Consider the following 16,295-nt stretch of genomic DNA (forward strand, 5'->3'; position numbering starts at 1 on the left):
TGGTGGGCCATGATTTTCTTCTAATGTTAAGATGGTCTGTCACTTGAGAAAAATTAAGAACCAATGGTCAAGATGGTTTAGTATGGTTCATAGACAAACGTAACATTTAATTAAATAAATGATTTCCCATCACAGATCAAAAAATCTTTCTGCCAACAAACAAAGTCATTCAGCAATGGAGAAATGGAGCGCAAAAGAAAGATAGAACAAGAAGCTGGTTCAGTTTACTGACTCCCATTCTCAGATTTAGGATGTTCAGTGTTAGTGTTTAGTTATAAAATCTGTGATCTCATCAGTATTTATATGCATAAAATGTACTTCTAGCACGGATACATTTTTTTTTGTAACTAAGAACAGACACTGATGTCCAGTATACTGAACATGTGGTTTGTATTTAGTCCTCTAATTCTAAGGCTGTTGAGGCTCATTTGACTGGCACATTTCAGAGCTTGTGGGTGTTGGTTTGCGGCATTATGTAGGTTATAATACATCGTGTATACACTCACTAAACAAGGAGTGACAGCTTTTTAGTGGTTATGAGCACTCTTTGCACTCTCATTTAAAATGTAGAACATTGTTTTTCGGACACACACGTTGCAAAGTTTCGGGAATGAATTCTGCATATTTATGCGGGATTCACTCTCGAAGTAGCAGTGATTTACATAGTGATAACCATAGCAATAGATGGGACAAAATATCTGAAAATGTGCCTTAAGACTAGAGCACCCTCACTAATTTCAGAAGCACCCTCAGTGATTATTTCTGGAACCTGGTTGATACGCTTTTATTGCAAAACTACATACAAAAACAAAAAAATACAAATGCACTAAATAAAATAAATGAATAAATACATAGGCTATTTATAATTTAAGCACTTAACTAAAATTAGTAGGCTATTAATAAAATAAATAACTAGAGAAGGCTGACTATAGTCAGCTTGTTTCCATTTAGTGAGATAGCTAAGCTTACTCCTCACCTGAATTAGAAAAAAAAACTTTTCTAGTCTTCAGTGATGCGAAGACAACGTTCGGCCCACACATATTATTTGAGCAAGAGCAGAGACCATTCATAAAAGAACAATGTATATTTAAAAGCACACATCCAGTTTTGTGTGAGTGAAGGAAATCCGCTTGCGAGTGGAGAGATTCTTCCCCGCGCATTACATGGATCACATAACATTATGCACACTCGATATTTGTTGTATATCATGCTATAGAAGCCGCCAAAAATTAAGTATAAAGAGGAGAAGAAAGCGCCCTAGGCAGCTGCACAAACCAGGATCCGCCACTGCCAGATGCAGTTAGAAATTTACTAAAAACAAGCCTATCTCAAGACATCTGGTGGGAGGGGGCACCTGGGGTGGCCAGCCAAATTTCAGGGGGGGCCGGTGCCACCCCTGGCCACCACGTAGACACGCCCCTGCCACTGAGAGCTAAAATACCATACCAGCCGATGTTTTCAGCAACATTATTGATGAATGTCTGAATTTTCAGAAGTGAGTTAGATTATCTGAACACCTACCCAGTAAAGTAACTTCTTGAGTGATTCCATAGATGTCTATGATGGCCCAGACTGGGCAGCCGACACTTAGACCGCAGTGGAAGAGGATGGGCTCGCCATCATTGATGCTGTAGAAGACCCGGCCGTGTCGGTCAGCCCAGAAGGCCACAACATTGTCCCGCATTGCCAGCCTCTCAGGCAGGGCTTTGGCCCAATATCCTGGCCGCGTCACTAGGTCTGGGCAAGCATATTTGGGGATGTCACCTATGGCAAGCTCACTAGGGTCTAAGCTGGTGAAACCAAAACGTAGAGCTCCGCTCCAGCCTGTGTGGACACCTGAGAGGCACAACCGCACCTTCTCATACAAACGCAAAGGACGCTGGCTGAAGGTGATGCCATTGCAGAAACTGCTCTTCCGAGTGGCCCGGCGCAGTTGTGCATCCAGTCGGATATTTTTGCCTTTGGCGTGAGGGTGAAAACGAGGAGACCCAATACTGATTGGAGGGGCAGAGGTGCGACGCTCCACTCCACTGTTGGAAACAGTGCAGTACTGCCGACTGGCCACTTGGCGATGCTGCAGGCTGGTGTCTGTTTGAATGAAAGCATTAGAGCACATTAGACACATTTAAAAAGCCACAACATACATGTAATGTAATACACACAAATGGCATATAAATAGATGTATAAATGTATTTCTTATCAGACACCTAGTACATAAAATAGATAATAATAATAAATATATAAAATACTATTTTACAATTCAAAAAGAAAAATAAATACTTTAAAAGACTATACTGAAAATGCAAGATTTTTTTTAAACCTAAGAATAAATGGTTTCAGTTTCAGATTCTGAAAAATCACTTAGAAACTCCATAATTCTAATTCCTTTTTTTAAATTAAACTTTTACAGTCAAATTACCAAAATGATAGTTTGAAAAGACAATGTTATAATAAATAAGATCATTTGTATTAGTGGTATGAAAGTTTTGGATCCCATTGTATAACCTTTATTCTATAGTTGTTAAGTCCATGTAGTGAAATGTATAAGTGCACTGGTTTTCACTATAGGCGTCTCTCAAGGGCACCATTCCAGGAAACAATGGCATATAAACAGCAGCACTAAGGTGTATAATGATGACTGCACATACTTTTGAATCAAAGTAGAACAAAAACTGGATGTGTCTTACATAGCACTTTAAAAGTGCAAATCAAATACTTAATCTAAGTTAAATCAGTGCCCAATAATGACATTTGATGACTCTTTCAAATAAATGTTTGGGGCAGCCTATATTTCAGACTAAAATCAGACGAACAGGAAGTTATGTTTTACATGAAGATCATTTTAGAAGCATAAAGGTTTTTTTTGCACGGTAACAATATATTTTCATGATAATTATGCATATCCTTATATTTCCTTTATGCATACTATATATATGTATGTATGTATGTATGTATGTATGTGTATATATATTACACACACATACATGCATTACATACATATATTTCATTGTAGTAGTTGTACAGAAGAAGCATTTAACTTTATTAACTGTTTAAGCACTGATTAACTCTAATCTATGTACAAACAGTGAAATGTACCATGCCACAATTACCAAGTTAAGCATTATATCTAAATGCATTTAAGACATAATACTTCCATATAACAAACCAGTGAAACATTTGTAGCATCAGTTGCTGTATTTCGTGAGGGTGTGTCACAGTTAGAATTGGAATGGAATTCTTCATGAAAATTGAGGATGTATGCAGCACACTGTCATTATGATTATGATTTTCATTGTCTTTCAGTAAAATATAAGCACTGCATTTAACAAAAGATGTCGCAAAAATACACAACATACAGAAAATAAACAACTTTGTGGGTGTGACAGAATACAGATAAAAATATAGAAGTATATAACTATTTTCCATTTAGTCTCACCTTCCACTTTACATTCCATTGCGATAAACTGCATTAAACTGCAGTTTGTGGATGGGCTAAAATGGCAGGTTTGAAGTGTTTTTCATCAACAGATCTAAGGCAGAGTCATAAAATACAACAGTCACCTTCTCACAGGCTGTGATTAAAAGAGCTCTCTGCTGATTTGTGTATAGGCTTAGGAGAGATAAGAGCCATATACGCCACATGTGAAGCAAAGCGTGGTTTTCGTGGCTTCCAAATATAGGCCTACACTATCCAATCCGAGCTGTGGCTAATGACAATGCCACTGTCCATTCCCTTGACTCCTATCTCCTATCACACACACACACACACACATGAGTCTATAGCTCTGTCTATACTATAAGTGTTACAAACAAACTGTATATCACAAGCCTTCTGCCATACACTGGAATTGACAAAAGATTTGAAGACAGAGATATAGATTATTTTTAAATGAAAGGAGTGAAACACCTTCATAATGATTTGAATTGCATAAATAATACCCCAAATTAATAAATCCCACATTGCCAATCCCTATTCCCCATTCAGTGGAAAAACATGCCTCTACCTACATTTCCTCAAAATTATAGTATTATTTTTTTTTCTTGCACATTTCATAACACTTTCAAAGTGAAATATCTGTGAGAGGCCCTAAAAGCATATATTCAGTTTTATCCGAAACAGATGAATGTGAATCTGACAACATTATGTTGGTTGCTATATTTATCATGTAAATTAAACGTCCAGCAAATGACACTTAAAGGTTAATGCTTATGTTTGAAAATAATGTACTACCTACACTGAACCCTATACTAAACCTAACCTGTTAACAAAATCAAACATAAGACAAAAAAAAAAAAAACTCAAGTAAACTTGCCATTTTGTGCTCAAAATGACTACTACTGTTTCAAGCTCTGCATCACAAGTGTAATGCTGTATCAGGTGAGCTACAGGGCAAGTTTGATGCATCAGGAAAGCCCTACATATGAAGCAGGTTTTGTGATACATACAGGTGCTGGTCATATAATTAGAATATCATCAAAAAGTTGATTTCACTAATTCCATTCAAAAAGTGAAACTTGTATATTATATTCATTCATTACACACAGACTGATATATTCCAAATGTTTATTTCTTTTAATTTTGATGATTATAACTGACAACTAAGGAAAATCCCAAATTCAGTATCTCAGAAAATTAGAATATTACTTAAGACCAAAACAAAGAAAGGATTTTTAGAAATCTTGGCCAACTGAAAAGTATGAACATGAAAAGTATGAGCATGTACAGCACTCAATACTTAGTTGGGGATCCTTTTGCCTGAATTACTGCAGCAATGTGGCGTGGCATGGAGTCAATCAGTCTGTGGCACTGCCCAGGTGTTATGAGAGCCCAGGTTGCTCTGATAGTGGCCTTCAGCTCTTCTGCATTGTTGGGTCTAGCCTATCGCATCTTCCTCTTCACAATACCCCATCGATTTTCTATGGGGTTAAGGTCATTTGAGTTTGCTGGCCAATTAAGAACAGGGATACCATGGTCCTTAAACCAGGTACTGGTAGCTTTGGCACTGTGTGCAGGTGCCAAGTCCTGTTGGAAAATTAAATCTGCATCTCCATAAAGATGGTCAGCAGCAGGAAGTATGAAGTGCTCTAAAACTTCCTGGTATATGGCTGTGTTGACCTTGGACCTCAGAAAACACAGTAGACCAACACCAGCAGATGACATGGCACCCCAAACCATCACTGACTGTGGAAACTTTACACTGGACCTCAAGCAACATGGACTGTGTGCCTCTCCTCTCTTCCTCCAGACTCTGGGACCCTGATTTCCAAAGGAAATGCAAAATTTACTTTCATCAGAGAACAAAACTTTGGACCACTCAGCAGCAGTCCAGTCCTTTTTGTCTTGAGACGCTTCTGACACTGTCTGTTGTTCAAGAGTGGCTTGACACAAGGAATGTGACAGCTGAAACCCATGTCTTGCATACATCTGTGCGTAGTGGTTCTTGAAGCACTGACTCCAGCTGCAGTCCACTCTTTGTGAATCTCCCCCACATTTTTTAATGGGTTTTGTTTCACAATCCTATCCAGGGTGCGGTTATCCCTATTGCTTTACACTTTTTTCTACCACATCTTTTCCTTCCCTTCACCTCTCTATTAATGTGCTCGGACACAGCTCTGTAAACAGCCAGCCTCTTTTGTAATGACCTTTTGTGTCGGGCCCTCCTTGTGCAAGGTGTCAATGGTCGTCATTTGGACAACTGTCAAGTCAACAGTCTTCCCTATGATTGTGTACCCTACAGAACTAGACTGAGAGACCATTTAAAGGCCTTTGCAGGTGTTTTGAGTTAAATAGCTGATTTTAGTGTGGCACCAGGTGTCTTAAATATTGAACCTTTTCACAAAATTTTCTGAGATAATGAATTTGGGATTTTCCTTAGTTGTCAGTTGTAATCATCAAAATTAAAAGAAATAAACATCTGAAATATATCAGTCTGTGTGTAATGAATGAATATAATATACAAGTTTCACATTTTGAATGGAATTAGTGAAATAAATCAACTTTTTGATGATATTCTAATTATATGACCAGCACCTGTATATTAGCAGGGCTGTCGATTTAACATGTTAATACATTGCATTCAGTTGCTGACAAACATGATGCATGATGACTGTGCGATGTGATATTGTGATGTTGATTTTATACAACAGTTCAATTAATTAATTAGTTAATATTGTGTTACATTTTTAATACAATGTTGTCAAGTATTATCTGTTTTTGCACAATTTCGGCAAAGAAAATTCCAAGAAACACATAGCTGTATTTCCAAAAACGTGGACTGAGTTAGTAACGAAACTGCTGTGTGTTTCGTTACTAAGGCTGGTCCGAATACCATTTTTTGAGCTTTGAAGCTTCGGTAGTGATCAACACCGAATATTCTAAGCTTCGGGGAGAGGGGGCTGAACATATTCATAAAGTCACTTGCTTCTGTGAGATGAGTCCTCTGCACAATGTGACTTTGTTGCAGCCTGGAATTGAACTGCTGGTTTCACCTGGCCGGGGCTAATCACCGAGGCCAAAATCATGCTGCGTTTCTGCCACTGGGCCAGAGAAGCTCTGCTGTGCTTCACTAAAACCCGCCTTTTACACGCCTCTCAGGAACAATGTCATGCAACCCCATCACTCCACAAACAAAAAAAAATTAACACAAAAAAAACAAAAAATAAGTCACTGGAACTAGCACGATCACAAAACGAACATGATAAAAGTTTGCATGCTTTGTAAAAGATTTAAATCCAAAAGCATCAACGTTTTACAATAATAAGTGATACATTGATCATAATGAATTAATTTATCAGGATTGAAAATTCTCATCAAAAGCATCAAAATCTCCAGACATGGAGAAACTCTGCCTTTCTTCATAACCACTCCTCTAGCCCCAGCTTGCCCGCTTTGGCCCAAGGTTTTCGTAGGGCCAAAAAACCTGTGCCGTTAGCCCTGAGGAAGCACCGGTGAGGCACGATCAAAGCCCTGGAAGTGCTAACACTAGCATGCCCACTTTTGTCCCAACAGTGGAAACGCGGCTAATGTTTTTAGATTTGTCAAGTAAGAATAAATTGACACAGAAGCCCCCAAGTGGCATGTTGTTATTAGTGTTGTTATTTCTAAATTTAATATTAATTGTAATTTGTGGGTTTATTTAACATTTCCATCAATTATTTCAGACATCTTTGCTTTCATTAAAACCTATAGTTTAACTTCGTGAAATCATTACACTTGCATTCATAGTGTTGCTATTATGACATATATTCAATGAAAATATGGACAATTAAATCTGTAAATATTCTTATGCTTGTATATAAATCATAGAATAATTTTACCTTTCAGATGAATCTTTCTGCTTTGTAATTGGTTATTCATTTATTTAATAAAATCGTCTAAATAAAATTTTAAATAAAATAGTTTATTTTATTATTTACATGAATGCCCCTTTAAAAATATATAAATGTTACTTCAATCATGACAACTCTCTGAAGATTTTAGCATGGTGATGGATATGACACTGTTAATGTATTTGGTCTTAGCGGAATAGATCTGTTATGCTGCTGCTGAATTGCTGCTGCTGTTGGTAATTACTGTATTTGTAGATTATTGCTGCTGCTGCAAGCAAGTACAGGAACTTACTACAGCCAATGCATATGGCAATACGGTGTGAGTATTTAAGACATGCTGCCGCTCAAATTGCACATAAAATAACCCGTAGCAGATCTATTCAGGTGGAGCTGGAGAAGGTGGATGGTTTCAGAGAAACTCTGAAAGCACGGTGCAGGAATCTCAAAGGAATGCTAGCCAGCCATATAAATGCAAGGCAGTAAGCTCATTGGCTGCATATGCAGCATGAATTAATCAGCTTGTGCCAAGTTGTTTAACTCTCTGATTATCATCAGTTACATTAACAACCCGTCAGCCTGCGCCATCTAGAGTTTCATGACTGACCTATATATTATTTTACATTTTGTGTTTAAACAACCATATTAGCAAATGTTTCTATGTTTTTCCTATAAATACACTTTGTCTGATTCATCATTATCATTGGGCACGTTAATCTTTTATCTAAATAGGTTACAATCTAAAAATATCTTCCCCCATTCTATCCTATTTAAATGCCACTTCAGATGCAGCTTCAAAAAACAATGTAATGGCCACACTGTAGTCTTAAATGTTTGTGTGTAAGTTCTATGTTGAAACAAAATACTTATTTTTAAAACTACTGTACCTTTTGTAACGTCTATTCTTTTCTCATTTAACACAATTTTGACTTTAAATAATCTTTTGGGGACTAATTTCTCAGCCCAAATTCATGTGTGATTAGTTTGCAAGTAATTTGATTAATCAACATCATATATTATATTAAAATTAGATTAAACATTTTAATGGTTTGACAGCACTAATTAGTACATATCATGGCATGCATTACCCAAGCCATGTGGCAAAACTGACTTGCTAAATATGAACATTACTATGAACTCCCTTATCATCTGAGATGCAACGTAAAGCTTGCATAAGAAAATGTTGGGAATACATATGTAACTGTCCTTAAGTAATTTTCTTCAAATCTGTACCAGTTATGTAGAGGTTGGAGTGAGTGGATCACCAGCAGCTTTGGGGCCAACACTCTATTAACTGTGAATCATCATTATTTTTCTGTGTTCTCATTGGTTTGCTAGTGTGTGATTTTATGCACAAGAAAAACTGTCTGAGAACTGCTCGCCTCACATCTTTCATGTTTTCTCAGGCAATGCAAACTTTTTGAAAATCCACTGAAAACGTATATTCTTAAATCTAATGCCTAGTGTCATTTCAGCTGGAAACTGCTGTAAATTGTATGTTCTTTATAGGTCAAAAATAAAAATGTAGGTGGAGACACGTTTTTCCATTGAGCATGGATTTCATGTTGCAGTTTGTCAGTGCAGCCAAAGAGATATGTTAGGTCAATGAATCAGCCATATATATATATATATATATATATATATGGCTGATTCATTGACCTTAACTATCTCTAGATGGATAGATAGAGAGGAACGGGATACGAAAAATTAGCACAAACTAGGATGCAGTTATATGTCAAAGCGCTTGCCACAAGACTATTGGCTCCGACCTAAACGTGATAAATGTTAAGAATGAAGTTTCAAAAAATGTAAAAACTGAATGTCTACATTAGCCATGTCTTGCTACAAATTAGTATGACAGAATGGCATATGGGCTAATTTGTGTGTGTATAGTTGTACATAGCTTGTTCTATTTTCAAGCCAAATTGTACAACTTTACATTAGTTCGATTACAACTGCACCATCTCATAAATCTTATGTGAGATAAATATACAAATAATTTTTGGACTGAAAAGCCAAAAAGTTACTCTGGATTTAAGTTTTAAATATTTTATATGCTAACTCTGGTAAAGTCAAATCAGGCCTCAGATTTTACAGATGAGTGATCCATGCTGGGTAAAATGGCTGAAAGTTAAATCTTGATTTTTCTGTCTTTCATTTTCTAAGATATGTACACAAACACCAATATGATTCAGCCAGTCAAGCAACAGCATCTAATATTGCCAAAATTGCCAAAATGAAAAAAAAGTGATGAAACCTCTAAGATGAATACATTCATGTGTTTCTAAAATGTTATAAAAATGTACTATGACCTGATCCAGCATTGTGTTCCACACACCCAATCATGCTGCGTTTCAGAGTTAAACTGGAAATCAGCTTTGTACGGCATGCCAAGCCATATATTCAATCATATTTAAGACACAAGTTCACGTTTGACTATAAGTAAATCATTCACCAACAGATGTACCAATTTTATAGTCAACATACAGTTCATTGTTGTGTGGGGTGCAAAAGTTCTTCAGCATTCCAGTATCAGAGTTCGAGAGCTCTAAGCAGAACTTACAAGAGGGTGGGGACTGAGCACACAATGAGAAATAATGGATACCAGATAGAGCTTTATTTGTGAACATGGAAACAAAGAATATTCTTTTGGGGTCAATGAGCAGCAGAACTCCAGCAATGCCACTGAAAGACATTGTGAGTAATTTTTAACCTATTGATATACATGCACACCCTGAGCTTTTGTGTGCTGCTTATGTGCCATGTGATTAACTTTACTGATCGGCCAATTACACTTCTCATTAAACCCATTTATGGTCAGGTCAGTATCAAAATTTCCTACAGCAAAATTCTGAGACCGTTCATTAAAATTATTTTTTATTCATTTACTACAACATTTTAATTACAAATTATATTATCTGCACAACAAGATGAGTGAAAAATTAACACAAATGTTGGAATGTCTTAACATTTGGTTTGACAATGACCATCTTGTCTTATAAAGCACTTCACATGATCAATGTAACTAATTTTCTTATTTGATTATTGAACTATAATCTGAAATATTTCGTTATTCAATTAACCTCAGAAAATTACCTTTGTTTTTAAAATGGTCAAAACTCTGCTCCTGGAGAGCTACCACCTGCAGACTTCAGTTCCAACCCTGCTCCAACACACCTGTCTGTAATTATCAAGTAACCCTGAACACCTTGATTAGCTGGTTCAGGTGTGTTTGATTGGGGTTGGAGCTGAAATCTGAAGGACAGTAGCTTTCCAGGAGTAGGGTGGGAGACCCCTGCTTTATGGGGTTTTTTTTTCAAGATAAAAATATCTTCCAATTTGTCAATGTGACCTCAGACTTTTGACTGAGCATATACTTTAACCACAGACAGATAAAGCTCACTTTAGGTATCTAGATGCAATTAAAAGCAATTATTTGAACTTGCATTGATCCAGTAGGAAAAATCTAGGCTTTAAATGGAAACTGTGTGTTCATAAGGTATGCTTGAGGCACACTCTGTGTACATTCAATCTAGGTGATGGAGGAGAGTGTAGAACATAATAGAATTCAGCAGAAAAAACAGCTTTTCTCATGGATGGTGGAATCCTAATCTTCTGCACAACAACTCTTGTGGTCTCTTTAATACAGAATAATAAATAATTAATCTGTTACTATCAAACATAATCATATTTGTTTAACATTTAAATACAGACAATAAGAAATATATAAAAAGAAGGTGAACAACATTCATGTTTCCTTTCAAATTATTCACAATTTTGTATGAAACGCCATTCAACATCCAGAGGGGAAAAAAAATTAAAACATAAAGGGTGATGTTATGCTTAATGAATTAGACAGCTTTAAGCAATGACACATTTGCAGGGTCTTTGAATAACTTGAACATCACCCGTCATCTTCTGACTCCTACGCAGCGCGCACTGTCATCCCAATATAGTTCAGAAGCTTGTATACATGCGTTATATTTGCACAAGAAATCAATACATTAAACAACTCTATCCACGTTAAAGTATACAAAAATGCTTCCAATTTCTGTCGCAAGACATATCATCCAACGGCAAACCAAGCCATCTCCTACCTATTAGTGGTTTGGGTGTTGTATTCCCCATTATTTCCAATAATTGCTCTCCCTTGGTGACAAGTGGATCGCGAATGCTTCTGCTCCTGGTCTGTCCATTTATTATCAGATAAATGGAATATTTTCCTAATCGCAGCTCTGTGAAATCTCTACTCGTCTGAGACTTGCAGCGCCTTCATACTATCATGCACACAGAAGCGGCTTTTCAAGCCATTGGCGTCTATTGGCGCATTGGCCAGCCAAACCCTCCCCACGCCTACAACACATCTACACTGGACGCGACGCGAACAACTACAACGCTGTCGTTATAATAAACAAAACTGGATGCACTGTAAGCGCGCACGTCGATTCGTAAAGCCTTGCGATAAAAAAACGCTCGCGACAAAATGTAACAGAACACGAGGGGAGCTCAAGAAGCGTTTTAAAAGCTAAACTATTTTTAACTTGACACGCGCCTTAAAACGCAACGCTGGTGGTGTAAAACCCTGATAAAAACAGCTAGACGCAACTCAACGGCGCATGTGTACATACCACAGATGCGTCCTGTAATGAACGACGCGACGTCGATTCTTCCAGATTGTAGAGAACATTCACACGACGTTTTTTTTTTTTTTGTTGTTGTTGTTGTTGTTGTTGTTGTTCAAGAACAGCTGGTCACGCGAGTCTTTTTTTTTTTTTTTAATGGAATTATTTTTAACTTCATACGCTGTCTTAAAACGCAACGCACATGGCGCGAGACGTGACATCATGGCAAAACGCGTTCCTCTTATTGAGCTTAGACTCGACACAACGCAACAAAACGATGCTTAATATCTTGGTACTGATATATTCCAGGAAATTTACATTATACTCCAAGGAAAGTCAACGAACATGGTACTACCTTTGATTGGACATGTCCAAAAATCATAGTAGCCTACTGTCATGGTATAAGTGTGGTGTATCTAACTCAACTAATTTGAATTAAATAAATATCTGTATTTGTAGGTCAAGCTAATTTCATTATCATTATATTAGCTATATAAGCCTTAAGAAGGTTAAAAATGAATTATTACTAGATATCAGTTATTTTTGAAATACAGCTTATTTTATATAAATTATCTTACTCTAAATGAAAATTGTTTGTTTTTTATCATTCCTTTTGTCTCCAGAAATGGATATTCAAATGTAATACAAACTTTGCATTTTTACACATACAATAGCAAACAGGCCAGCAGATATTAAAGCACTTAAAGACATAAAAAATATATGAAAACAGATTAGTACCTAAATGTTTCATGACTGCAGCATAGTTGTGGGTATTTTTGAAAATGACACAAACCCCTTACGAGGAAATCCCCTCTCTACCCCAACCCCCATCCTATCTCCTCACAACCTTGACCGCTGGGATCCATGCAAGCTGCTTCCTGTCTTGTGAGCTGTAGCTGTCTCTGAGGAGCCTTGTCCAAACAGACCTAGCCCATGATTGCTGGCCACTGGCCAAAGGCTATTAAATCTGCCCCAGATCTTCTCAAGAGAGGTTGTATGTCACCTACTGTGACCATTCAGACAGTAACAAGGCACATGGTCACTCCTTATTTATGCATATAAAATAATTTCAAGATATCCAGAAAGTTTTACCTACGGTTGATAGGGTGAGAATGTTATGACATAGTCCACTTAGGGAAAAGTACATTTGTGGACGTCAAAGACCTTCAGTGGGATTATTAATGCATTAATGCTATTTTCAAGAAAAATAATGGTTTTAGATATACCCATATAACAAAATAATCTTGCAATATACTTTCAAATTAAAGCCATTATATTGTAATATAACTGTAGTAGCAGATTCTTGGTAAAGTGTATTTTAATATATTTATATCAATTTATTCCTTCTTCTGAAGCATTTGTAATGGTTCTAGAAACAGAAAAAACAATTATATATAAACGAAGGCAGGACCAATGCACAATGAAATTCTTCTGAAGCATTTGTAATGGTTCTAGAAGGAAAGGTGGCAATAACTGTGGTTAACACAGGAAGAATGTTTGAGGAAGAGACTATTTGCACTGTAAACAAATTTCACATGAATAAAAGGTCTTTGTTTGGGATAGAATAATATCTTGCAGTGAGATACATACCATCAGCTCCTGTTGCATATATAAAACAAATACTATATTATGTGAAATTACATAATATATAAATATATAAAATTACAATTAGTAGGAAGAGTAAGATTAAAAATCATAAATTAAGATTATTGTCAGGATATTTATCATTTCTTTTATTGTGTTGCCTACCCGATTTTTAAAATCTTATTAATGTTGATTGTCATTACCATTACCAATAAATGTTTTTATCCTACAAAATACTGTAATATCTGTTTTGGGTTCTGGTAAGGTCTTTAAATTTTGAAGTTCACCTCATGTGATCTTGTGGTTCCTTTGATTTATATGTCATAATTTCTATGGTTTTCTTTGGTTATCTTGTTTAGTAGTTTTGTTTTGTCATTGGTTGTTTTTGTCATGTGATTACCCTAATCTGGTATTTAAAGGTGCATTCATGCCATATTGTATTTACTGATATACAAAATTCAAACTTGTAAAAAGCATTCATGTCCTTGTAGAACTTGTAATTACAACTTGTGAATTGGGAATGAGAGCTACAACTTGTACCACCTTGTACCACCTGGCCACTTCAAATTAGTTTGAGGTGCTATGTTTAGGCATTGATAGCACAATAGATAGCTTTATTTCCACAATTCAAGCGGCACATAAACCTTTTCATATTTACTTAAAAAAACTAAATTAACTTGAATGAACATCAGAAAATATTTAATTTCAACCATGGAAAGATGTCAATACAACATTTTTAAAGTTTAATTCCACCGACATTAATCTAGTCTCCTGATTTGTTTGTCAGACAAAAAGGGCGGATTTGGCTTATGACTGGTCAAATTGCCTGTCAATCAGACTCTTTGCGAATGGTCAATTGAACTTGTTTCTTTGTACTTAAAACTCCACACGCTGATTATGCTTGCTGGTCAGAAATGCAGCAAAAACAGAGACCAAAATGCATAAAATTTGTGCTTTTACGCAAATGTTTTATTGAAAGTATAATCTATCAAATGCAATTAACTGTTCTTAATCTGTTCTAATACTATTAAATATAAAGTGTCTTTGTATGTGGTCTTTTTTCAATCAGAGCTTATTTTTTTGTTCTATGGATGGCTGAGCTAAACAGGCCAATTAGAGACTATTAACTACTCTTGTACCTTTTAATTATACAAATGCTTCAAAAAAAAGTACAAATTTATAAAAACAAACATCAGGTAAAATAAATAAATAAAAAATCATATCAGGTAAAAACTATAGAAACAAGTTGAACAATTGGGGTGAACCTCTATGATTCATTGGTTCGGCAGAAAGCTATTGAAATTTTGAAACATTTCAAAACAGTTGTGACATAATGAAGCCTCGTTTACTGAAATCACATGACTTTGGCAGTTTTATATGCATTCCAAAGCATTGGTTCAAAAATGATTTGCAAAGATTTTAAAGTAGTACTTTGAAACACTCATCACTAGTTTGGTTTTGGATTTTCTCTCTTTGGAATAAACTGCACTTGGGTTTGAGGGTGCTTTCACACCTGCCTCATTTAGTTCGGTTGAATCGTACCAGAGTTCGTTTCCCCCTTTGGTGCGGTTTGTTTGGGCAGGTGTGAAAGCAGCAATCGCACTCGGGTGCACACCAAAGGCGGACCAAACAAGCGTACCGAGACCTGCTTGAAGAGGTGGTCTCGGTACGCTTTCAAACGAACTTTGGAGCGGTTCGTTTGTGGTGAGAACGTGATCCGACCTCGAACATACCCAACTGCAAAAAGTACTGATCATTTTTGGACTAAACCAGCTGCCGTAGTCAGCTGCGCTGTGCATTATGGGATGAGGAAGTGTTTGTTGACAGTTTGCGCTTTAGCGTGGCAGCTCGTGGATTAATGCACGCCTCCGCTTGAAGTTATGAGCGATGCCCGCTCGCCGTTTGCAGTGCATTAGAACGTTGTTTTCAAGCCGCATCCGCGCTTCATTATAGAAATGTATTGTTTGCATATTGTCGTGTATACAAACAATGTAATAGATTATGGCCAGGGGACAAAACCAGCCCGCGCAGTCGTCTCTCTCCATAGCTGTGTTTGTCTCCCTGTTGTTTGCTGGCTTTTCCTCTTATGTTGGAATTTTCCCGCACGTAAATTCTGACCAATCGAAAAGCAGTTTAGGAAATACGTCATGGCCAATGAGTGATGTGGATGTTGTCATGTGACTGCATTTTGGTTCGTTTCAACTAATTCATACCAAAGCAATCAGTGTGGTGTGAAAAGGAACCAAAAAAGCTGAAAAATGCTACAATGTATAATTGTTTGCCCTTGGTTCGGACCAAATGAACCGAACTAGAGATGTGAAAGCACCCTGATACACCATCGTCCTGTGTAAGGCTGGGGAAGCCCTTACTATGGGTCAGAATTCAACGGGAGCTTGGGACAAAATGCCCCGGAAGATACAGAAGAGCATACACAGCATACGGTGATATGCAGAGACATGGAGTATTCTGACGATGACTTTAAGGTCCTTGACACTGTTATTTACTTGGCAGTCTATGGGACAGTCATAGGCCTCCCGGTTTTCATCCAAAATATGTTAAATTGTGTTCCGAAGACAAAAGGAGCTTTTACGGGTTTGGAACTATGGGGGTAAGTGATTAATAACAAAATTTTCATTTTGGGGTGGAGTATCCCTTTTAACAACCTGGAGCTGAACATGCTCAAAACAGTGGAGATGATAGTGGACTTTAGGAGAAACCCCCCTGCACTCGACCCACTCACCATCATAGACAGCAGCACAGTGG

At 36.9% G+C, this 16,295-nt stretch overlaps 1 protein-coding gene across 2 annotated transcripts in view; it reads right to left on the minus strand.

The window, feature by feature from the left end:
- The window catches only part of LOC109067560 (E3 ubiquitin-protein ligase NEURL1B), a 69,600-nt gene that overhangs the window by 18,596 nt on the left and 34,709 nt on the right, over positions 1–16,295 (minus strand). Inside the window, exons 1-2 of one of the 2 annotated variants that reach the window (XM_019084484.2) lie at positions 11,424–11,924; positions 1,522–2,088 (exon numbers count right to left, since the gene is read on the minus strand). In XM_019084484.2, the coding sequence (XP_018940029.2) occupies positions 1,522–2,088; positions 11,424–11,454 (598 nt within the window). In that variant the 5' untranslated portion in view covers positions 11,455–11,924. Of the gene's footprint in view, positions 1–1,521; positions 2,089–11,423; positions 11,925–16,295 lie in introns of those variants that run through there. The other variant, XM_019084483.2, reaches the window with a different exon arrangement.

The sequence above is a fragment of the Cyprinus carpio genome, chromosome B14 (genome assembly GCF_018340385.1).
Source record: "Cyprinus carpio isolate SPL01 chromosome B14, ASM1834038v1, whole genome shotgun sequence".
Lineage (NCBI taxonomy): Eukaryota > Metazoa > Chordata > Actinopteri > Cypriniformes > Cyprinidae > Cyprinus > Cyprinus carpio.